General features: G+C 53.4%; 2 protein-coding genes across 3 annotated transcripts in view; one reads left to right on the top strand and one right to left on the bottom strand.

Annotated features, from left to right (window-relative positions):
• Nucleotides 1-11,173, top strand: part of PTK2B (protein tyrosine kinase 2 beta) — a 127,962-nt gene extending 116,789 nt beyond the window's left edge. The window contains exons 24-31 of one of the 2 annotated variants that reach the window (XM_065879825.1): nt 541-666; nt 5,219-5,365; nt 5,588-5,623; nt 5,992-6,016; nt 7,369-7,415; nt 7,988-8,125; nt 8,384-8,464; nt 10,110-11,173. In XM_065879825.1, coding sequence (XP_065735897.1) covers nt 541-666; nt 5,219-5,365; nt 5,588-5,623; nt 5,992-6,016; nt 7,369-7,415; nt 7,988-8,125; nt 8,384-8,464; nt 10,110-10,325 — 816 coding nt within the window. In that variant the 3' untranslated portion in view covers nt 10,326-11,173. The remainder of the gene's footprint in view (nt 1-540; nt 667-5,218; nt 5,366-5,587; nt 5,624-5,991; nt 6,017-7,368; nt 7,416-7,987; nt 8,126-8,383; nt 8,465-10,109) is intronic. The other variant, XM_065879826.1, reaches the window with a different exon arrangement.
• A 1,814-nt stretch (nt 11,174-12,987) lies between these two features.
• Nucleotides 12,988-22,795, bottom strand: CHRNA2 (cholinergic receptor nicotinic alpha 2 subunit). Its single transcript, XM_065878588.1, has 6 exons — nt 22,723-22,795; nt 21,590-21,741; nt 21,108-21,152; nt 18,342-18,451; nt 14,285-15,293; nt 12,988-13,113 (listed from the first exon to the last, which is right to left on the bottom strand). The coding sequence occupies exons 1-6, from the start codon at nt 22,793-22,795 to the stop codon at nt 12,988-12,990; spliced, it is 1,515 nt and encodes a 504-aa protein (XP_065734660.1).
• Between the last annotated feature and the right edge of the window lie 939 nt (nt 22,796-23,734).

The raw sequence follows: 23,734 nt of genomic DNA, 5'->3' as shown, positions 1-23,734 counted from the left end.
CTGTTTGGGCAATGGAGACGGCCTGCATTGGCTCTTCTCGGGTACCCAGAAAAGAATTAACATACCCTTTACGATGTTTAAACATACCCTTTTGCGATGTTTAAAATAGTGGGGTTTTTTTTAAGGTGTGTATTATATATACACATACCTGTGGGTTAATCATATCTGTCAAATTTGTAACATGATGATGGAATATAACTCCTTTCTGAAGAGTCCTGAAGGAGGAGACGTACTCAGTAGGTCAGTAACACACATGGACCCATGGTATGCACCACGTCACAGGGAGGGCTGTTGGATGGAAGAGAGACCACCGTGTCTGTGCTGACTTCTAGCCGAGAGCCGTGTATGTCGCTCCGCCGTGTCTCCCAAACGGGGCCAATGAAATGCCCACACCTTGTTCTTTATTACCTCCTGGAGAGCGAGTCCTGTTTCTCCCATGGAGCTCTCGTATCGTTTCTTTGTGCTCGTGTTTGTAGCAGCTAATTATCCACCTTCTTGCCTTGTCCCTGTGCCTGGTGCTTCTTTGCTTCTCCTGAATAGGTCCCTGAGGGTCTGTGTGCCAGCTCGCCCACGCTCACCAGCCCTATGGAGTATCCATCTCCCGTAAACTCTCTGCACACCCCACCTCTCCACCGGCACAATGTCTTCAAGCGCCACAGCATGCGGGTAAGAGGGCTCTGCATGCTGGGTCCCAGCCAGGACCGAAGAGACTGCTAGAGGGAGGTACCTGGGATACCGGGAACCGCACATCCTTGGGCTCAGGAGGTGCCCTCCATGTACCAGTCAGGCCACTGAGGTGCTCTGTGACTCCCTCTCCTCTGCAAGCACATCAGAGTTAAGGGGCCAAGCCAGGTGCTGCTCTTGAGGACACCAGCTGGACCCAGACCCGCCCCATCCCTACTCTGGTACTGTGGCGAAGGATGTAAAATCTGCCCCCCCTCCTTCAGCCCTGGCGATAGTGTGATAGCTCATGGGAAGAGGGCAATCAAGCCTGATGGTGCCGGAAAAGTGAAAGATGCTGGAGGTCCGCCCTGCTCTGCCCTTCCTGTCTGATTGCTGTGGTTGTTCAATCTCTCCTCAGTCAAAGGAAAGGCTTCCTTGTGGCTGCCATTCCTGCTGCTTTGCAAAAGTTGCTGCTGTACGAGAAGGGGCTTGGGGGCTAGTGTGGGGCTAAGCCACACCCTCCCCAGTCACCTCTTTATTTTCAGCTGCCAATGAGGCCCTGAGTATTTTGTGGACTAGCTTCTAATTGTCTTGTTAAAACAAACAAACAAACAAAAGCACCTCTGCCTGTCCACTTGTAACTCGTCCTCACCCATCTTCTCCTTCAGTGCAAATGGTCCCCGTGGTCAGTTGCCATGAACACTTGATATATTTTACTAAACGGAGTCTTGATATGTGACATAACAGACTAAAACCCTTATTATTTTAGCTCTAACTCCATTACCATGCATGATATTTCAGGCTCACCATATAAGACTCTAAAAATTGAGGGGAAACTACATTTCTATTATAATACATTTACAAAATGTGGGAAAGTATGTTGAGATATCCTATATGCCATTATTCTTAATTTAGTAAAACTTTGAAATGATTAAGATAACTTCGAATTCTAGGCAGCGAGATCTTAGTGGAATCAATATCTCCCTGACCTAGCTCATTTTTCTCTTTTACATTAATTTAACCAATTTATATCTTAGCATATACTTAATGATAATAAAACTGCATTTTTAAGCACGCACTATCATTTAGGCAGTGTTCAATTCCTCCACTCTCCTGCCCTTGACTCTTTATTCATAATTAATTGAGCTTTAGTGAGATTGGCTTTAAAATGCATCCTTTCAGTAAGAAGGTATTTTGTACATTTGAGGGATGGCACTGCCTTTGTCTAATCCCTGACTCACCGTAAGGACTTTGTTCAGTTCCGTGAAGACAGACTGTGCGGCAGGAAAAAAAGACCTTTTCTGTCAGGGGTTTAGAAGTACTTGCCACGAGGAAAGTCTGCCTAAAATAACACAATGCGCATTTCTTAAAATAAGCAAAAAAAAAAAAAAAAGTTAAAAACATAAACTCCATTTCATGGTATACATCAGAAACATCGAGAAAGCCTCTTCCAGGCAGAATGCTGAAAAGGTATAATAGGCTCCCTGCAAAGCATTTGAAAGCATTTAACAAAAGTCAGAGATTTCTGTTCCCACAAAACAATTTTTCTACCGACTAACTCTATTGCCTGACTCATCTGAGAATCTGTGGGATTCCATACCAGAGTCAGGATGGCAGCAATCTCCCTCCTGAAGACCTCACAATTGAGGTTGAAAATAATAGAATTCAATAAACAGCACCTTTTTAAAGGGACACTTTGCTGGGATCTGTCCTAGGTTCTGAAGGGAGAACTGCCTTTAGTGAGCTTACCATCAGCCAGAAGGAACAGGGCAAGTGCATACTTGCCTGAAATGCAAACCAGAAAGCTGTGAGTGGCACATAGAGGTACAGCGAAAGTGCAGTGGGAGCTCAGAAGGAAAAACAACTCTTTCCGGCTTCTTTTCTGCAGCTGGGCGTCAGTGGATGGGGAAGATTCGGAGGGGAAAATACTGGGATGCAGGGGATGAAAGAGGCAGAGCATCGGTTGGAGCCAAGATTGAGTGATGGGAAACCATAGGATGAGTGCAGGAGCTGTTTTTCTAAAACAAGGCAGGTGCGTGTGGAGGTAGAAATAAGACTGGCAGGATGGGGGGTAGCCAATTTATAAAAGGTGTCAAAGCTTATCAGAGTCTTTTTAAAACACCCCAAGGACCTGATTTCTCTTAAAAATGACCAGCAATGTAAGCATTCATTGCCTGATAAGAACACCTGAGGTATACTTCAGACAAGTAAGCCCTGAAGAGGTCCAATTCAAAATAATAATAATAATAATAATTTGCTCCTTGAGTGTTATGAGACAACTGGAAGACATAGGAACACATCTACCGATGCATGTTAAAATATTTGGTAAGGTGGTGATCAGGCCTGGCGCATGCTAGACATTTGAGCGGTAGGAATCTTCTTTTGGCAATTACAAAACTACATACTGTTTTCTTGAGTCTGGCAACTCCTTCTACCGGTATTTACTCTAGTCTTCCTCAGTCCGTACATTTTTCTTATACCTGGAGATTCCCAACTCTATCTTCAGAATGTTTGACACTTAGTTTCTATTTGTCACTATTTGTCACTAGCCTACGGTAACATGCCATTGTGTTTGCAGGTGTTGGCATTTAACTGAGGACATTTACAGCCTTAAAATCCCCTCATTTGGGGGCATCAGCTGTTGTAAAGTAAATCTTATTTATTTTTATCAATTCTATGGTTATGAACTACTCTTATGTTCTGAAATTTGTTTTACTAAAATAAGATCTAACTCAGTAGCTCTCAACTCCAAGGGGACATTTGGTGACATCTGGAGACATTTTTCTTAAACAACTGGGGAGGTGCTGTAGGCGTCTAGTGGGTGGAGTTGCTGTAAGCATCCTCCAGGGTATAGGAAATCTTACCCCCCGATAGTGAATTATCTGGCCCCAATGTTAATTGTGCTGAGGTTGAGAAACCCCATTCTATTATTGGTTACTTGGACCCATGAGAACAGGGACACTGCATATTTAACCATCACTGCCCTCCCAGCACCCAGCTCCATCCCTGCCACATAGTAGCTGCTTAATAAACAGTTACTGAATAGAGTAACGAACAAAGACTATTTCAGCAAGAAAATAAACTTAAGATGAGAAGTATTGTTAGAAACTGAGAGCAGTAATTGTAGCTGAACAAGCCTAGGAGAAACATACCAGTGTAACTATTTTCAAACTGTGTGTTATATTCAAGTGTGTTTTAGAGACTTTGGTGGGAAAATCTTTTTTAGAGGCTTGGCAGAGACTATGCCTTGCTAAAGTAGAGTGAGAATAATTTTTAGCATTTTATGTAAGTGACTTGTATGTAAACTGGCCAGTTCAAAGGAAAGGATCTGAGTGGCTTGCCAACCTGAATGTCATGGAAAGGTCACATGCCCCTGGCAAAGGCCGCCCCAGGATATATGCAATCTAAAGAATGCCAATAACACTCCTATGTCCAGGAGACCCAAGTAATCTTGTGTAGCAGAAAAAATGCAAGCCAGTTTAAAGGGACTGAGCAGATATTTATATAAATGAACCCTGGGGAAGATTGAGGGAAGAGAACTAATAGGAAAACATGCAACACCTTGTGTTTAAGAAATAGCAGGTAGAACTATGAATAGATCCAAAGCCCCACAAATGAGTTAAAACAGGGTTAGATTAATAAAGGTAGGGAGAGGGCTTCGCTGGTGGCGCAGTGGTTGAGAGTCCGCCTGCCGATGCAGGGGACGCGGGTTCGTGCCCTGGTCCGGGAAGATCCCACATGCCGCGGAGCGGCTGGGCCCGTGAGCCATGGCCGCTGAGCCTGCGCGTCCGGAGCCTGTGCTCCGCAACGGGAGAGGCCACAGCAGTGAGAGGCCCGCGTACCGCAAAATAAATAAATAAAAATAAAATAAAAAATAAAGCTAGGGAGAGGAAGCATTTATTGCTTATCTATAGATCCTTATTTCTTTAAATTGTGTTCTTCACTTTATCTCTTAGCTCATGCATTTGTTTTAACCTCTGGTTAAATAACCCAAGCTGCTTTCTTAATAAAGAGTATGTTGTAATAAAGAGGCATGATCAGATGGGTGCATGCTGTCGCTCCTCCTCTCGGGCCCCACCCCACTGTGGACAGCTTTGGGGGAAAACACACCACTGTTCCTCGAAGCTTCCAGACCCGCCACCGCGGTCTTAGGTGGCCATAAGGTCCCAAGGCTTCCCAGAGGGCTGGCTTTGCATTTCCAACTGTACTAAGTGACAGTAGCCATGACAAATGCCAACTGAGAAAATACTATTAGGACAGTTATTTGAAAATAAAATGGTAGTGACAGATCACGTGATCGTTTGAAAACAATGCCTGTTAAACTATGCGCTTGGGTTCGGCATTTCACTGACACACAGGCATGTGTTTGCGGCTGACGGACCCACAAATAACTGTCTGCATAGATGGCTGCAGATTTAAGGACAACTTTACAAGAAAAAAGCAGCCGGTGAGGCCAAGGCGTGTGGCTCCCGCAAAGCTCTCCGGAGGGTTGTCCCTCCTGGGTGTGGGGACTGGACTTACTGTGTCCTCTCCTGTCTCCCTGCTGTCCTCCCAGGAGGAGGACTTCATCCGACCCAGCAGCCGAGAGGAGGCCCAGCAGCTGTGGGAGGCCGAGAGGGTCAGGATGCGGCAGCTCCAGGAGAAGCAGCAGAAACAGATGGTGGAAGATTACCAGTGGCTGAGGCAGGAGGAGAGATCCCTGGTGAGCAGCCGCTGAGCCCCGGGGCGGGAAGGGACGCATTCCCTGCGGTGCTGCTGGGCACGTTCTGATAACCGTGCTCCCCTGGGAGAGATGTCCAGGCCGCCGTGTCACTTTGTGTCCCCTTTCGCCTCCCCAGCTGACTAGAGTGAGCGCTCTCCATGCATCCTTGGGGGTTTTAGTTCTAGACTCCTAAGTCCTCTGCTTTGGTTTCCTCCTCTGCAGGACCCCATGGTTTACATGAATGACAAGTCCCCGTTGGTAAGTCACCGCGAGAGGTCTCTGCCTTAGGGGGAAGGCCTGGGAGGGCATGGCAGTCAGCGGGGGCACCCTGGCTCCAGGCCTGTCCATCTCTTCCTTTCTGCCTCTCACCTCAGGAGCACATCTTTCCCCTTCACTCTGATCTCCACAGGCTCCTTCCCTGAGCTCACACTTGAACTGCACCCTTAGCGCCGCCTTCCTTGGCCACAGGGCCCCCAGGTCACTTCCGGTCAGGAGGTCCCCAGGTCCTCCTAGAGCTAAGATCTCTAAACCTCTAAATGGACCCCTGGGGGTGGGGAACAGGCCAAGGAGGGATGTGGGTGGTCCCAGGGCCGCATCAGTGACCTGTTCTCTTTCCTTCCTTCCAGACCCCAGAGAAGGAGGTCGGCTACAGTAAGTGCGAGCGCCCTTCCTCTTGGCGGGAGTTTCCTCTTGACATCTTGTGAGCAGCCGCCACCCCTGCCCAGGGCAGAGAGCGGCAAAGGGAGTGTGTTTGCAATTGGAAGAAACGTCTGCCCTGTCTGAGCTCAGAGTGTGCAGAGAAGCACGGTTTGGGAGTTGATATCCACCACCTCCCACCCTCCACCCCACCCCATCCCCCTCCGTCTGCCGCCCGTTCCCACCTCTCTGGGTGGCTGCATTTATTTTGAGGAGTTGGTGATCCTATCTCCCACCCACTCCGTTGGAGGCTCTAAAGTAGCTCCACCCATCTCTCCCAGGTGACTGCTCCTCCCCAGGCCCCAGGGACAGAAGAGAGAAAGAGGGTGGGGCCCACTGAGCCCCCAGGGTCTTTCCTGGAGCCTAAAGGCCCTCTGCTGCAGGCTGGCTGGTGGAGCTGGCAGTGAGCCAGGCTCTTCCTCACCGTGGGGTGGGGGGACTGATGACTGTGGTCATGGTGACAAGCACTGGCCCAAGGTGCTGAAAAATGTCAACTCGTTTAATCCCACAGCAGTCCTTCCTATATGACAGGTACAATTTCTTATGATGCCCATTTTACAAAGGACGTGAAACAAGCGCAGGAAGGTCAAGTGACTTACCCACAGTGATTAGCAGAGCTCAGATCTGCTCAGATTTGAGCCCAGGCAGTAGTCTGGCTCCTGCAGGGTCCCTTGTGAGCGAACCGTCCATTTGACAGAAGACAGTTAAGGGCCTGGGACCGTCAGTAAGTTGCCCCGGGGCACCCAGCTCCCTGGTGGCAGAGGTGAGAGTGGACCCAGGTCTTTTGACGTCTACTTCAGGCAGCTGCATGGGGCTTGTGTGTGCCTTTGCTCATCAGAGTGGGGAGAAAATAGCATGCTGCTTCTACCAGTTCACTTCCTTGACCCCACCCACCCCGAATGGTCAAAGCAGACAAGAGGGAAGCCTCGCAGATCTGCACAGCAGCTGTTGCACCTGGGCGGGGCTCCACGGACACCTGCTGCCTGCAGAGTGGGCTTCTCCCTCATGACTGTCGAGGTCAGGGTGTCAGGGCCCAGGGTGCAGCAGCCCCGAGGCTGGAACAGCCCCTGCCATCACTCCATCTCTGCGTGACTTTGGCTTTTTCTGTCTTTGAAATCCCTGACTACAGAGGACCAGGGAGGCCAGAGGTTATTTTCCCCACCATCGTCCTGGAATTCGGGTTTCATTTCCCCGGGTCTCCTCGTAGTAGTGGAGAGGGGCTTTGCTGGGTTAGCAGCAGGTACGAAGGGAGGGGTCGGGGTGCTGAGAACACCCTGCGCTCATTGTCTCCCCCTCCCCCCTTGCAGCGGAGTTCACGGGCCCCCCAGAGAAGCCACCGAGGCTGGGCGCGCAGGTACGTGCTGGCTCTGCTGAAGCTGGCCTTGTCTAAGGCCGCACAGCTAATTCATAAAAAAGCAAAGGGAAGGCCAGTGCCCAGTCTCCCGGGGCCCCTCCCTGACCTGGAGGAAAGCTCACTGGTCCAGCCCGAGGAGCAGGGGGTGTGGCCCGCCTCCCTTTCTCCAGCCGCGCTTTGGCTCCCGGCACCCACGTGGCTGTGGGGCCGATGCTGGTTGCTTCACTCTGGAACAGCGGTTCTCAGCCTTGGTTACCCGTTAGAATCCTCTGACAAGCTCTGAAACCACGTGGCCCCCAGGCCCAGGGGATGGTTCAGTTGGTCTGGTGTGAGGCCGGCCAGCAGTATTTTTTTAAGACTCCCCGGCAGACTCTAATGTGAGAACCACTGCCCTGGAAGCAGAAGGGAGGGAGGCACCCCCAGGACAGGGCGCTACTATTTCGGAGAAGAGGCTTCAGCAGTTGGGCTGACGCCTGAGTGGGCAGTGCCTGCCCAGGAAAGAATGGCTTGTGTGCCCCTGACTCGCCGCCCTCCCATCGGGCCCTCTGCTTCTCTTCCCCCGACCCACACAGTCCATCCAGCCCACAGCCAACCTGGACCGGACCCACGACCTGGTGTACCTCAACGTCATGGAGCTGGTGCGGGCTGTGCTGGACCTCAAGAATGAGCTCTGCCAGCTGCCCCCCGAGGGCTACGTGGTGGTGGTGAAGGTGAGAGGCAGGGCGGAGCCGTGGCCTGGGGAGGCGGGCTGCTCAGCCCTGGAAGGAAGGGGGAGGGGCCGAGCATCCCAGGCTGCCGGCTAGGTGCCTCTCCCAGGAAGACCCCCATTAGAGCCAGGTGGTCAAAGGGAATCTAGTCCCAGGTACCCTCGGCAGGCAGGCACCATCCCAGGAGGGCTCTTCCCCAGGGAGACGTGGCTTTCTCAAAAGAAGCCAAGCTGACGGTCGCCCCGCCCCTTTCTCTCCCAGAACGTGGGCCTGACGCTGCGGAAGCTCATCGCGAGTGTGGACGACCTCCTGCCGTCCTTGCCGTCGTCTTCGCGGACAGAGGTGAGTGTCCTTGTGCCAGTCGGTGACATCAGCTGTCACATGCCCCCTTCACCTGCCCCAGCTGTGTTTCACACAGGAGACTCAGAAGGGCCACCTGGGGCAGCCTCCTCTCTGCTGGGAGCCGCCAGCGGATGGCTCTGTACGGCATATCTGGGAAGGCACCACAAGGGGGCCGAGTTGGCACCCGGGGACCCGGCCGGCTTCCTAGGGCGAATTTCCTAGTTTAGGTCTCAGATGGTTGTGATGACTTCTTATTGCGTGAGGACATGCAAAGGATGACACACCCTTCTTTTTACCGCCCCCTGTGATTCTTTGTCTAGTACCCTCCATACTAAGGTCAAGGTGAGTGTGTCACAGAAATAGCCGTTAAGCTTTCTTCAATTGATCATTTGATCGATTTTCTCTATTTAAGTGAGAAACAATCACTGAAAACCAAAATGGGAGTGTTGGTGCTCTAACTTGAGATGGTCCCAGTGGTAGGCAGAGTGATGCCCCCCTAAGATGTCTACATCCTCAGAACCTGTGACGTGACCTTACATGACAAAAGGGACTTTGCAGATGGGATTAAGCGAAGCATCTTGAGATTATCCATGTGGGTCCAATGTAGTCACAAGGGTCCTTGTAAGAGGGAGGTGGAAGCAGAGGTCTTATGAGTCAGAGAAGGAGATTGATGATAGAAGCAGAGGTTGGAATGATGCCACTGCTGGAAGGATCCGCAAGCCAAGGAAGGCAGCAGCCTTTCAAGGCGGCAAAACGCAGGGAACAGATTCTTCCCTTGAGCCTGCGGAAGGAACGCAGCCCAGCCGTCACCTTGACATTAGCCCCATGGGACCCATTCCAGACTTCTGACCTCCAGAACTGTAAGAGAATGAACCTGCGTTGTTTTAAGCCACAGCGTTTGTGGTAATTCGTTACCGCAGAACTGGAGACTGAGGCTGTGCCTCTGAACGTGTGTTGGTTTTCTGTCTGGAAACCAACCACAGGCTCCAGCAGAACACCGCACCCCCTGCCAGGCTGTAGCTTTCCATCCACCATCTCCCGGTGGTCAGCAATGTGACACAGGCGACCACTGCAGCCCACCACTGTCCCCACTGTGACCACGCATAGGGCAGGAGGGTCTGGGCATTTCCCGCACCCCCTCTGGGTGGCAGCAAGAACCCAGAGGAGCCCCCGTCCGGCTTGAGAGTGGCAGTCATTCATTTCACTTGGTAAATATCTCTTGAGCGCCAAGTATATGTTCCGCAGTGCACTAGGCATGGGGGTATGGTGGTAAACAAAACCCTACAGCCCAGACCGCTGTCGCTGATCTCTTGATTTGATGGTACACAGTTAACCAATGAGTGAATGCACTTGACCCCTGACCATTCACCCACGTCGGGCCAGCACGAGGGTGTGATGGCACAAAGGGAGGGTCTCTGGGGCTGGATCGGAGGGGGCTGGCGTAGGCGGGCTGGGGCCTGGGGTGCCTGCAGTGTCTGTTCTTGCCGACCTGGCCCCCAGCCCGCACTGGCCTTGGATTCAACCCAAGCCTGGGTCAGACCCACCCCCCAGCGCCAGGTGGACTCCCGTGTGGCTTCCCCATCCTCCCGGCCTGCACGTTGCGGCCCCTCAGGGTCCCAGCCCCTCCCGTGTGCTCTTCCTACAGATCGAGGGGACCCAGAAACTGCTCAACAAGGACCTGGCGGAGCTCATCAATAAGATGCGACTGGCGCAGCAAAACGCCGTGACCTCCCTGAGTGACGAGTGCAAACGGCAGATGCTCACCGCCTCCCACACGCTGGCTGTGGATGCCAAGAACCTGCTGGACGCCGTGGACCAGGCCAAGGTTCTGGCCAACCTGGCCCAGCCGCTGGCAGAGTGAAGAGGGCAACGCCTCCCGCCTGCGTCTCCGCCCCCGCCCGCCGTGTCCCTCCCTGCCCCGGCCCCTGCCTGACCTTCGGTCCTATGGGTCCCCCCGGGGGGGGGGGGCAGGCGAGGAGAGTCCTCCTTCCCCTGCCATTTTGCACGTCCCCTCTCCCCACCCCGCCCCCAGACTGTGCTGCTCAGGCCGCAGCTGGACAGAGGTGACTCAGGGCTGCAGACGGCAGGGGGTGACAAAGAGGGCTCAGAGGGAGCGTGGCTGCTGTCCGCCAGCCACTGCTGCCTGGCCTGAGGGGGCCACGCTGGGGCCCCTTGCGGCCACGATGGCTTTACGCGTCCTGTGAAGGGCGGGCTGACTGGAGAACCAAGCTCTTCCTTCTCTTTCCTCCCCCGCCCACGGAGCCCCGCCCCACGCCGTGCACAGAGGGAGGGGCCGGGAGGGGCTCGCTCTGGGTAGGCGGGCGGCTGGTGCCATGAGGGATGGACCTGGCTTTCTTGTACAGTGTATAGTGGAATTTATTTAATGTGAGTTTGGTCTGGACTGACAGCCGTATGTGCCCCTGAGGGGAGACCTGGGACAGTCCAGGGACAAGCTACTGGGAGTCGGGACACAGGAGGCTGTGTTGTCCACGCGCCAAGAGGGGAGAAGGGGAGAGACGAGGCCAAACTGGACCCGCATTCCTCGCCCCCTTTCCGTTCTTCCCTCCCTGGCCCCTTCCTTCTCTTTTCTTACTTGTCTTCTCTCCCCCTTTCTCATCCACTCCCTCCCTCCCGTTCTTGTGTTTGTGCAGAACACTCTTTTACCTTCTTTCTATTTGACTTGTGGAGGAATTAAAATTGTACCATTTGCTTTGTGGTTTGATTGTTTTGTTTGACCTTCGGGACGGGTAACGATGACCTCGGGCCTTGGCCCTGGAAGGAATCGATTGTGCTTACTTTGGGCGAAGATCAAAGGCTGAAGCCAGGGCTCAACCCCCCCAGGGCTCGAGGTGATGCCAGGGCTCTCGGTGATGCCAGGGCGGCAGGGTCAGGCGCTTGCCCCAGGCCTTTGCCCCCCGCACCTGAGCCAAGGGCGACTTTCCAGTGGGGTCCCAGGCAGCCCCTCCGGGGCCACACAGGGATGCCAATGGCACTCTCCCAGCTGCCATCAAATAGCCAGGGCTCTGAGGGGGTGCGGTGGTCCCAGGGGTGCTGGGGAGGGGTCTCACAGCTGACTGAGCAGACCTTCAGCTTTATTTGATCTCTTGACTCACTTGCCAGTTGGGTGAGAAACGGAATAACGAGAGGGAACATCGCTGCACCAGGAGGTCAAGTCTGGGAGCACCACTGCTCCAGGAGAGCCAGCGGGGAGGACGGCGGAGGTCGCAGCTGCATCGGCAGAGCAGAAGGAACCAGAGTGGCCTCTGAGTGGGGGGGTCTTGCAGAGAACTGAGGCAGGAGGACTGGGCCCGCCGTGGCAGGGTCCCCCGGGGTCTGTCAGGGAGAGCAAGAGGAGCTTAGAAGGAGGGGACTCCGAAGGTCAAAGAGAACTAGGTGCTTGCCCCGCTTGGCTGCTCGTCCAGAGTCCCCACCCTGTCCGGAGGACCCAGTGCCGCATCTGTTAGGGCCGAGGTTCTGCCCTCAGGCTGGACGGCGCTGGGGCGAGGGACTGTGGGATTCCAGGGGGCAAGACAGGCTGCACAGAGCCGGTCAGAAGACATCGCGGGGCTTCGGGTAAGAAGGGCGGGCAGGCTGGGAAGGGAAGGGGTCCTGCAACATCTCGGGGTGCAAAGCCATCCAGCTCATTCCTCTCAGCTCCTCCGAGCAAAAGTCCTGGATGCCTGGGGCTTGACCACCACTCGTCCTGTGTGTGGGGGTGGGGGGTGGGGGAGGGAGCGCACCGCGGGCCTGAGTTGGGTCAGGAATGGCTGGGGGTGTCCTTCTGGTTTGTCCACGCGCATTGAAGGACAGATAGCGCCCCTGCAGACGGGGACTCTCAGTGCGGCCACACCTCTCGGAGGGCCGGCTGGTGCTGGCTGAGCAGGTCTGCACGGGGAAGGCCGGGGCTAAAGGTAGGGGAAGTCTGGGCTGTCACAAGAGCTTCCAGGTGGATGGGACGGCCTAGCTACCTGCATCCGCCCCACTTGTGGCCCTCCTCCTTCTCTTCCCCTTCCAACCTCCTCCCTCTGTTCCCCATCCTCAAGCCCACCTCAGCCTGGCTGTCCCCCCTGCCTTTTCGGGCTGTTCCTGAATCCCAAATGCTGTTCATAGCCCTTCCATGCCCCCGAGGCGCTCTCTCCCTACGCACCCCTCCTTTGCGGTCTGAGCCTCCTCTCATGGCCCTTCCCCAACCCCTGGGTTCCCCCCACCCGCATCCCTCAGAGTCTGCATCCCAGGAGCATCTTATACGTCTTCACGTTGTCATCACCACGTCGTAACCTTCTGCAGAGCAAGTTCCTTTTGGCCCAGCTCTTCAGCATCCAAACAGGGCTCCGTGCCCGGCAGATTCTCAGCACAAAGTACAATACTGCCAAGTGAATCATCCCAAGAAGCCTTCCGTGTCCGGACGCCACGGAAAGGCACCTGTAGTTGGATGGCGTTGACCCCGAAGGCATACTGCAGAGGCGGCAGCCGTTAAAGACGGTCAGCTATGCCACATCTGGGCCAAAGCAGGCGATGTGGCATCAGATCATTCCAGCTAGGAACGGAGGGAGAAAGAGTCCGACGGTCCCCAGGAAGCAAACGAGGATAAACAACCAGAGGAATATCCTATCGATGACCATGGCCACATACCTCCAGTCTTCCTTCACCTGCAGGGGAGATGGGTGCACAGTGACCGAGGACTTGGGAAAGGGGAGGTGTCCCGCCCGTGCTCAGCCCCTGTAAGAATGGCACTGGGGACAGCGGTGACGCCACTGAGACCTTGGGAGCTAAGGAGCGGGGTGGGAGGGAGGCGGGTGAACAGGGCTATCTCAAGACTCAAGCAGCCCTCTCCTAGCTATTTCCGTCCTATACCACCCCTGTGATAGTAGCCCAGAGCCTTTCCATAGGCTCTCAACTTGCCGGTAAGGGAGGCTGGAGGGACACAGAAGGTTCTAGAGTCACCCAGGGGCATGGACCCTCCCAGGGGGGCGCTGCAGTGATTTAAACGCAACGCTCAGAAGTTACAAAATGGTGAAGACTTTGTGCCCGCAAGTTGCCTCCCGACCCACTCACCCACCTGCTGGGGGGATAGGTGAGGGTAGGTGTGGCCCAGGGAAGGGCTGGGTGGTGTTTGCAGCGGGGTAGGGGCTTTGTGGAATTGGGGCTTACAGCCCAGGCAAGTGGATCTGGAGTCCTAGCTGCTCCTGGATTAGATAACAATTAATTTGTCTTATCTACTCAGCAAGGCCACCCAGTAATAACCTCCTGGCCTTTCATCCTTCCCTAAGTTGATAAGAAGGATCCTGTGACCCTGGGCAGTGGCTTCCTTACCTAATAATGCAGGACACAGCAGGGGGCAGGGGAGGGGAGCCCATAGGCCCATCCAAGCTTCCTCAGTGTTCGTGAGTGAACAGTGAAGTTCACAAAATGCCCAGAGGCCAGGACAAGAAGGAGGGGCCCGTCAGGACAAAGGGGGAGGCTGGATTGTTCGGGGTCTCCTGATGAGTTCCCCCCCACCCCGCCTACGGGCAATGGTGGGAAATGGCCTGTGTGAGGATGGCGTGGGGAGACCCCCTCCAGCTCTGTCCTGTGTCTCCCAGTTAGGCTGAGCGGGGACATTCTTACTGCTGTTCTGCCTCCTACACAAGAAACGTCTTCAGAGCTGCCAGCTAGACATTCTCCACCACAATTCATTCCAGACTCCAAGGCCATGACTAAGGGAGATGGGTCCTCATGGAGGAGCCTGGGTTGACCCAAGCTAACACCCTGGAGGGATGGCTCCCTACGAGGCCGGTGGAGTCACCCAGGGGACGGGCCCCTCCCCCAGCCCCCACTCACTGAGGTGTCAGCATCCTCGGCCCGCAGGTGGTCGGCAATGTAGCACACGCCCTCCAGTGCTTTCTGTATGCGAGGTGACAGCAGGGGCCCACCCTCCGGCAACTGGGTCCCCGCTTTGGGACCCGAGGCCCCTGGGCGCAGACTCCCATGGCTGTAAGGGACGCCTGTGAAGGGGGACGAGTGACCCGCGTGTGCCCATCTGCCTTCCTTCTCCTCGTCCGTCCCCTCCGCATCCACGTTGGTCTCCAGCCAGCAGTAGGAGGGGCAGAGCTTCAGATCTGGGGGGTCGCGGAGCTCCAAGGGTGGCAGGGGCCGGCTTATCAGAAGCCACCGGGACACGCAGCCCAGAAAGGCCACCCGCACCCAGTGGGGCATGTTGTGGGTGCTGGCGGAGCGGTGGTGCACGTTGAGGACGAAGACGGTGATGACGATGGACAGGGTGACGAAGATCATGGTGAAGAGCAGGTACTCGCTGATGAGCGGGATGACCAGCGAGGTGGACGGGATGATCTCGGTGATGAGCAGCATGAAGACGGTGAGCGAGAGCAGCACGGAGATGCAGAGCGTGATCTTCTCGCCGCACTCGGAGGGCAGGTGGAAGACCAGCACCGTGAGGCAGGAGATGAGCAGGCAGGGGGTGACGAGGTTGATGGTGTAGAAGAGCGGCAGGCGCCGGATGACAAAGTCGTAGGTGACGTCGGGGTAGATCTCGGCACAGCAGTCATACTTCTTGGTGTTGTAGGTGCCCGTGGCGTTGACGATGGCCCACTCGCCGCTCTCCCAGTAGTCCTTGAGGTCTACCGTCTGCTGCATCGGCACCAGGTCGATCTTGGCCTTGTCGTACGACCAGGAGCCGAACTTCATCTTGCAGTTCTGCTGGTCGAAGGGGAAGAAAGTGACGTCAATGCTGCAGGAGCTCTTGTAGATGGCGGGCGGTACCCAGTGCACGGTGCCCGAGGCGTAGAGGTGGGCCTTGGTCATGTGGGTCACCACGAACTCCCCATCTGCACTGCGGAGAGGAGAGGCGTTGGGGGGACCCTGCGCACCCCAGGCACCCAAGCCAGACTGCCCCAGATAACACTCGGCAGGGGGACCCCAATAACACAGCCGGACCGGGCCAAGTTGTGGGGATTTGTGCAGGTAAGACTCCCCGGCACACAGACATCTAGAGCTACCTGAGTTGTCTTTCAGACACCATTTTTTAATTACAAAAGTAGGAATTTTTAAGAGTATAGGAAAGTACCAAGAATTTTAAAAATAACCACTATTAACGCTTTGATGTCATAGATCTATATCTATACATATATGAGATATATCTATATCTCATGTATATCTGATTGTCATCTAGATAACACATACAGCATTTTTACGTTTTTGTGATCATGTGGTATATTTGTAGTTTGATGGCCTGTTTGTATTCATTTAACATTTTAAAGTGATTGTTTACATGAGTATTTTTTCTCTCCTCCACCCCCCACCCCTGCAGATGGTGAGTAAGCCCCTCTGCTGGGGGTCATGTCATTTACACCTGAGGTTTTTACTTCCCTCCTCAGAAGACACCTGACACCTTTGCTGGTGAAGGAAGACACCATCCGTCTTCCTTCAACATGCATTTCTGAGCCAGCCGCACCCACTGGGGCCTCTGCAGGAGCTGTTGGTGGCGGGGAGACTCATGCCTGCCCTTAGGGAACCACGAGGAACTGAGAAGCAGGCCTGAACACCTACAACGCCAGGCAGGCGGTTTGGCAACAGCATTATAACTACTGGGGGGAACCCGCTTCCCGTGAGCAGGGTCACCATGCACACTGCCATTTTAGCAAAGCCTTGATGGATGGTAGGATTTGGCAGAAAGCTGGGGGTGGAGAGCAGACCAGCAGAGTATCCGCAGAACAAAGAACAGAGGAGGGAAAGGATAAAACTTACAGTGTGTGCATGGACTGGAGGAGCTGCTGGGCCGAGCTGGGGGCAGGGCGTGAGTGAGGGCGGGGCCCGAGTGGGCGTCATGAGGGCCCTTAAGGCATCTAAGGGCCCATGAGGATACAGGGGACACTGGAACAGCGGTGACCACTCGGGTCTGAGTCTGGTTTCCCCCTGCGAGGTGGCGCAGTGAGCTCTTAGCCCCCGCCTTCCCTCCCTTTCCAGTTCCCACGATCAATCCTAAAGACTGGGGAACCAGAAGAATACACAGGAAGAGGGACTTCCCTCGTGGCGCAGTGGTTAAGAATCCACCTGCCAATGCAAGGGACACAGGTTCAAGCCCTGGTCCGGGAAGATCCCACATGCCAGGGAGCAACTAAGCCTGTGAGCCACATCTACTGAGCCCATGTGCCACGACTACTGAAGCCTGCGTGCCTGGACCCCGTGCTCCCCAACAAGAGAAACCACCGCAGTGAGAAGTCCCTGCTCACTGCATCTAGAGAAGGCCCACGCACAGCAACGAAGACCCAACGCAACCAAAAATAAAAAAAAAAAAAAAAAAAAAAGAATACACAGGAAGAGAGACTTCTTTCCCTTGAAGTAGTTCCAGGATAGAGAGTTAGGCACGTTTGAAACCAGAACTGTGAAAGGGAGTTACAAACAGATCAGGGCAAAAGTTAAAAAAAAAAAATTTTTTAAGGCATTTTTGTCATCATACAGAAGCACCACTAGATGGCAACATGTGCCCCCATTTTGAGGAAGGAAAGAAGCAATTCCCCGGGTCTTCTTAACCTGAAGTGGAGTGGGTGGAGGAGATACCCTTCTTTAAATGTCTGCAAGAATTTGGTTTGAACTTTTGTCCTATCAAAAGAATTTCCTGTTATAATCAAGTAACACTGGACAAAGCCTTATTGGCAATCCTAAAACTCTGGGTCCTATCTGATGCTAGGACTTTGTTTCTGCTCTCTGCCAGGTGCACAGGAAGCAGAAACTAGAGGGATCCTGGGTGCAGATACGGGGTGAGGAGTCCGTGAGTCCAGTGGCAATGTTAGACCTTGCAGGTAATTCATGCTGAATGTGTGTTTACAGAGATGGCTCAGATGACAGGGCTTTGGGCCTGACCAGGACAGGGCAGTGTAAAGGGATCACTGTCACCCGCCTCTGACCTATCTGGAGACACCTAACTTCAGAAGTGGATCTGTTTCCCTTTATTCTATTGTTTAAAAATAGCTTTTCTAAATGTGGGTCAAATGAATTGGGAAATGCTGGGCTAAAGGGGTTTCTGGTCTGTACAAGTTCTAACAACATTTAAAATGACATTTTCCAAAGGACTGGGGTTGGGGTGCAGAAAGGGTTTTAACGACATACAATGTTATTTAAAATTATTTGACCACAGAACTATTTTTCATACCTATTCATATCCCCAGGAACTAGTGGTCCCTAGAGTCCCACTTCAGAAAATATTTTTAGACAAACATCATGCCAAATATCTTTTAAGTTCTTCATTTCTAAATGAAGAATTACCTGATGCCAAACATGAATGAAATTATAGCTCTTTATATCTTCTATTTAAAAAAAAACCGACTTGGTCCTCTGGGGCTCTCTTTAGTTTCCCCTGCCTTTTACTAACTTCTAGTCATTATGTTCAAAGATTGGTCCTCTTTGGTTTTGAATACAGGGCAACTATAAATAATACTTTTTAAAACACCCATGCTTGATCCCTTCAAAGTTGTAACCCTGGGATGCTGCTTACCTGTTCCAACAATAATGCCATCCTGCAAAACTCCAACACTTAGGCACTTTTTTCACAGCCTGCACCAATCATATTTTTCAAATAATGCTCAGTGTTGGCACAGCTGTGTCCCAGTAGCACAGCGCAGGCACTGATATGCAGTAGGTGCTCAATAAATTTTGGGTGTATGAGTGAGAGAACAAGATGAAAGAAATAAGGGAATCAAGAGAAAATGTGGTGAGGTGAGGATGAGCAAAGCAGGAGTTGAAAGGAAGGCCACGCAGCTTGGACACAAGGGGGCGCACTTCCCAAGTCCAACCCAGCCTAGCCTCAAGTTACCCGCCCTTCGCAGGGAACCCCCTGTCTCAGGGGTCCCAAGGGGCCTCCACAACCCCAGCCGTTTCCTACTTGTTGTAGAGGACGATGTCGGGGATCCAGATCATTTCCGAAGGGACCCGGAGGGATGTGATGTTGCCGAACTCGGCCGGGTTCCAGCGCAGCTTGTAGTCGTTCCACTCCTGTGCGTGGGGAGGGGAGTCAGGTCAGCAGCCCTGCCGGGAGAGGGAGCCTCGGGGCAAACCTAGGGCAGTCTGGGGACGCCCAGCAGCCGGATTCTGGAGCACCCGGAGCTCCTCACCTAGCCCCACAGAATAGAAAGGGCCGCGATGCCGGGAAAGGGCCCTGAGATGGGAACGGGGAGTCCAGTCTAAAATAATCTAGCCCTCGCTTTGCCCCCTCTCTTGTACTCAAAGTCCCGGGCACATCTGGAGGACGGGTCACCCTAGTCCCGCCTCTGTTCTGTCACTCCCTAGCTGGACGACCCCGGCAAGCAGCCTCACTCATTCGTAGTAACATTTTTTAGTGCATCGCAGTTTACAAAGGTTTTTCACACCCTCTGTCTAGGAAGACCCTCAATGGGACAGCCGGGCAAAGAGTGCAGAACAGGTGGAAGTATTTCCCCATCTAACAGATAAGGAAACTGAGGACAAGAGGGGTAAAACAACGCCTTTATCAGAGTTACACAGCTGAGAAAGGGGAGTCACCCAGTGGATTTCCAGCTGTGCGCTAGAGCGCCCCCTAGGAGCCCTGTTTCCACCGGCTGGCCCAAGCGAATCTGTTTTCTCAAGTGAGGCTTAGAGGGTACGCTGTCAATAAGTGGCAGCACTGGGGCTTGAACCCAGCCTTGCCTGTCTCCAAACTTGCCCTAATTCTAGGGGCCATTTTGCTTTTGTGCATTTGCACTAAAATAGGGCAGTGATGTGCCCTTGAAAAGTCTCCCATGCGTGGTGCCTTTTCCCCTCTAAGGATAGTCATGTAACATTTACACAAACACATCAACTGGCTAGGGATCCGGGAAGAAGTAAGGGAAACAGGAGTGTTTGCAGGAAGCAGGCACATGAGAGGAAAAGCACTGATCCAGCTCAATGGTTCACAAACTTCAAGCACTCAAGTCCCAGTTTCATAATTTTTGCCAATATATTTGCACTGCCTATATTAGCATTTACTTAGTACTTTCCTTTAAATTAGTTCATTATTTTTAAACCTACATAAATTTTTGAATTTTACATCACTGAAATAACTGGAAAACCCACAGCACTTGAAACCATCCACTAAAATATAAGTATATGACTATTTAAAAAAAGGGTTTGCGAGCCAATTAAAATCATCTCACAAAACTGCCGTTGGTACCGAAACTACACCTGGGAAGATGCTGGCGCAGCAGTGGTGCTGATTGCTTTTCTGTAGGGGAAGGCTTAGGCAGAGAGAGGGGCCAGACTTGCAAAGTAGGAAAGATAAAAGTGTTGCTAAAATTGTCAGGATTTCTCAGGACATTGAGGAATAATTTTGAAAGGGGTTGGTCTTCATAAATGTACCCCCTCCTCCCAGTCCATTGTCTGTTAAGTTTTCAGGCTCAACCCACATTTGGGGGGCATCTACACCAAGTTGTGTTATATTAATCGGCAATAGATTATATTAGCCCCATTTTACAGATGAGCAAAGTGAGGTTCTGAGACTAACTTGCATGGTATCACAGGCTAATCAGAGGCGGTGCTGGTTGGCCTGACTCCTGCTCCAGGGCTCCTTCCTCTCCTCCCTACTCCAGTCCCTGAAGCCTAGGTAACTGGCCTATGGGGACAATTATGGCCACCCAGGTTCTAGGTCTGACCCTTGCACTGCTATGGCTTCCCAAGTCCCTTCATGGCTCTGCACCTCACCTGTAAAGAGGAGAGAATATATTCAGGCTGTTATAAAGCCTGTGTCCCCAAGTTCTGCCCCGAGAATGGCACATCAAAGAGGGCTACCCATCCACTGGCCAGGATTGATGCTGAGCCAGTTTCTGGTTAAGAGACAACAACTTCATTTCCTGTCTCTTGGGACCCTCGCTCTGGGGTCCCTGGGCCATCAGGTGAGGAGTCCGAACTCTCCTACTGGAGAGAACAGGCAGAGAGACCCTGAAAGTGCCTGGAGAAGAGCCCAGCTGGGCCTGGCTTACAGAACCTTCCAGAGCCTTCCAGACATCTCTGCTGAGGGATGAACCTGTGAGTGAAACCATCTTGGACCCTCCAGAGCAGACCAGCCACCAGCCAAATGCCACCAAGTAACCCCAGGGGTCCCCGTGCAAAGCAGAAGAAACCACTAAAACTCCTAGCCATAAAAACTAAAGATGTAATAAACTGTCCGTTGTTTTAAGCCAGTGAGTTTTGGGGTAGCTCGTTAGGCAGCGTAGACACAGAGAGAGCACTGAGCATTCGTCTGCAGAAGGAGCCTGGGGCTCTGAGTGGGGCACACCTGGGCCGCCCTTGTCCAGCCCAGCTGCCCTCTGCTTCTGCCCTTAGCTATAAAATGGCAGAACTAAACCTTGCATGGCTTTCGGTGATGACTCAGTGAGCTGATCTGCAAACGGTAGCAGGGACGTAGGCAATGCCCAGTCCCAAAGGGGACCACGTGGCTCTTGTAGGTGGCATTCTCAGGTGCTGGGCAGAGCCTGGCCACACAAGAGCATAGCCCCTCACGAGAAGCAGTCTGCAGTCGGCTGGCCTCGGGAACATCCCGAGTGGCAACTCAGGCAAAAGGTAAATTCAGAATCATGCTTCTAGTGGAAGAGTCCTGGGAGGCACTGGGGTCTGTGGCTTCCCACCCCGCTCCTGTCTTGCCCAGGGGAGGGGCCTTCACCTGCTTTAGCCAGACGTTGGTGGTCATCATTTGATTCTTCTCATCCTGGCCAGTAGCGGGAAAGAAAGCAATGAGAGTGATGAACGAGCCCCAGAAAACAAGGTAGAGTGGGAGGGGCTTATTCAGGCCCCCCACTCACCAGAGAACCTGTTAGGTGACACCGCAAGCCCAGCCAACCCACCACCCCTCCTGACACTGCCACCCTTACTCAGATTATCTCCACGGGGTCCTCTGGGCTTATGTCAGGCGGAACAAGCAGGGCAGGGCATTTAGAAAACCCAACGCTGCCGGTGAGCGCCCTCCCAGGAGGGGTTTCAGGGCTGAGAGCGGGAGGGAGATGCAGCATCCCCAGGGTCTGAGGGGTGATGCTCTGACTGAGGTGGGCTGGGAGGGCTGGGGCTGGGGAGGGACGAGGAGCCCCAGAAAGGGACCCATGTCTGGGTCCAATCCCAAGGGGGCAAAGGATGGTAGGACAGACGCACCACGTCGATGAGCTGGGCGATGGACAGCCCGAAGTGCACGATCACCACGTCCGAGGTGTTGGGCACCGGCCTCGCCCAGCGGTTGTAGCCCCTAAAGAGGTGTTGGAAGAGGCGGTCCTCGGCTTGGGTGGGGGAGGCCTGCTGCACGGATGCTGTGGGACAGGAGGGGAGAGAGGGGTCTCCGGGAGTCTGTGGTGCTGGGCGCTTGGCTCCCTCTCCTGCCCAGTCAGAGCCACTTAACCTCACTGAGCCTCAGTTTCCTCATCTGCAAAATGGGCGCACTAATCCAGAACCTATTTCAAAACACTATCGAGGAGGAAATATAATCATGTGTGTTAGAGCTTACAAAGCAACCAGCACATGGTTGGTGCTCAAGAAATGTCAGTTACTCTGTGACTGATGGATAAGGGGTGAAAACCAGTGCTGAGAGGGGTGCAGAGCAGTGAGAAGTCAGACAGGGGATGAGATCCAGCCTGGAACTGGGGAGCCCCAAGGGACAGCAACGTGGGGGAGAAGCCCGATTGTGTGGGGTGAGCTGCAGGGGGAAGGGCTTCACGTGTCATCGTGAACCTGGCCCCGGGAACTTTCACTCCCGTCCTGTTGTAATGAACCACTAATGCCAACCATGAGATTCTCTTCCGTTTGGAGCATCTCGCCTGTTTATCCTCAAAGCACAGGCATTTGCTCCTTCTCATCAGCTGGGCAGAGTGTCCCCAGTCGTCTGATGGGATCACCCGTGTCTGATTTCACCGTGTTCTGCAAACAGCTTCACCTCTTCAGGGTTCTCCTGCCTGAGCAGGTCGAGAACTACTGCTCTAAAATTCAGAACATCGGTAAGAACAGCTGCCGTGTGCCAGCGGTATCCCAGGCGCTAGTCACAGGCTCTCATTCCAGGTCACCACACAATAGCGCTGGGAGGGTCACAGTGCAGTTGGCATTTTGCAGACAGGGAGCACTGCGACTCGGGGAGGTTCAGGCGACGCAGCGATCGCCCCCCCACCTTCCCACGGTGGAACAGCTCCATCCCCTGCGGCTGTGGCGGTTGCCACCAGCCCACTGGCAGGAGTTTCCTCCCTGAGGCATGTGTGAGCTCACAGGTGTGACAGGATGCCCTAGGGACCATCCCCACTCACCTGCCAGGATCAGAAGAAGCCACCACAGCCCGAGCTTGGTCGTGGACGGGAGTGCAGGGCGGGAGGGGCCCATGGCTTCCGAGGAGGGGTCCGGCTGCCTCTGGACATCAGAAGGAGGGCAGGCCAGGCCTTGGCTGTGGGTTGAACCTCGGACCGCTTCCCCAGCAGGGCCTGGGGAGCTGGCACTGCGGAGCTCCCTGGGGATTCCGCGTGGCTCCCTCTGACTGCCAAGCCTGAGTGAGCCCAGGAAAGGGTTCTTAGGATGTTGTATCTTTGACACAAGTGAACCTTCGTGCCTCACGCCTTTGACCTCATTTGCGCCTCCCATCACCCCTAGGAAGGTATGGGGAAGGGTTATTATTATCTCTTTTATTTAAATTTAAAAAATGCTGATGTTCACAAAAGTTGACTGATTTGCCCAAGCCACATAGTTAAAAAGCTATGAAGTCGGGATTCAAGCTCACATCTTCAGCTTCTAAACTATAACATGTTCAAGTGCTACTCAGTGGTGGCAACTAGAAGGATAACTTTGTATGGGCAACTCAGCCAGTACTCGACTATGTTTTGTAGATCTTAGCACCACGATTGTCTTTGCTCAGCCACGATCACGACTGAGGTCCGTGGCAGACAGGTGGCGACAAGGTACAGGTGCCCTACCACAAAGCCAGGCTCACCTCTTAGATCCAAGGTTCTAAGAGGTCCCTCTGTGTGCGGCTTCGCTCACCTCTCCTTCCAACTGATATCACATGCACAGATCCCAAGGTTATAATCTGTTTCACCTTTCAACCAAGGGCAGTAAATAAAAGCATGTTTTTTTTTCCCCATTAGTGAGAACAGGGGGAAAAGAAATAGAAGTCCAGGCATGCTGAACTTGTATCGTACAAAGATCCAACCAGAGACGTCCTGGACCCTCTGGAAGAATGTGCAAATGAGACTGAATTGACTCCAGTGGACAAATTTCTGCAAGATGCCTCAAATTTGCATCCCTTGTAATTAGCCCACTATGATAATT

The sequence above is a fragment of the Phocoena phocoena genome, chromosome 6 (genome assembly GCF_963924675.1).
Source record: "Phocoena phocoena chromosome 6, mPhoPho1.1, whole genome shotgun sequence".
Classification (NCBI taxonomy): Eukaryota; Metazoa; Chordata; class Mammalia; order Artiodactyla; family Phocoenidae; genus Phocoena; species Phocoena phocoena.
The sequence above is the reverse complement of the archived record's forward strand: the minus strand, read 5'-3'. Positions and strand labels throughout refer to the sequence as shown.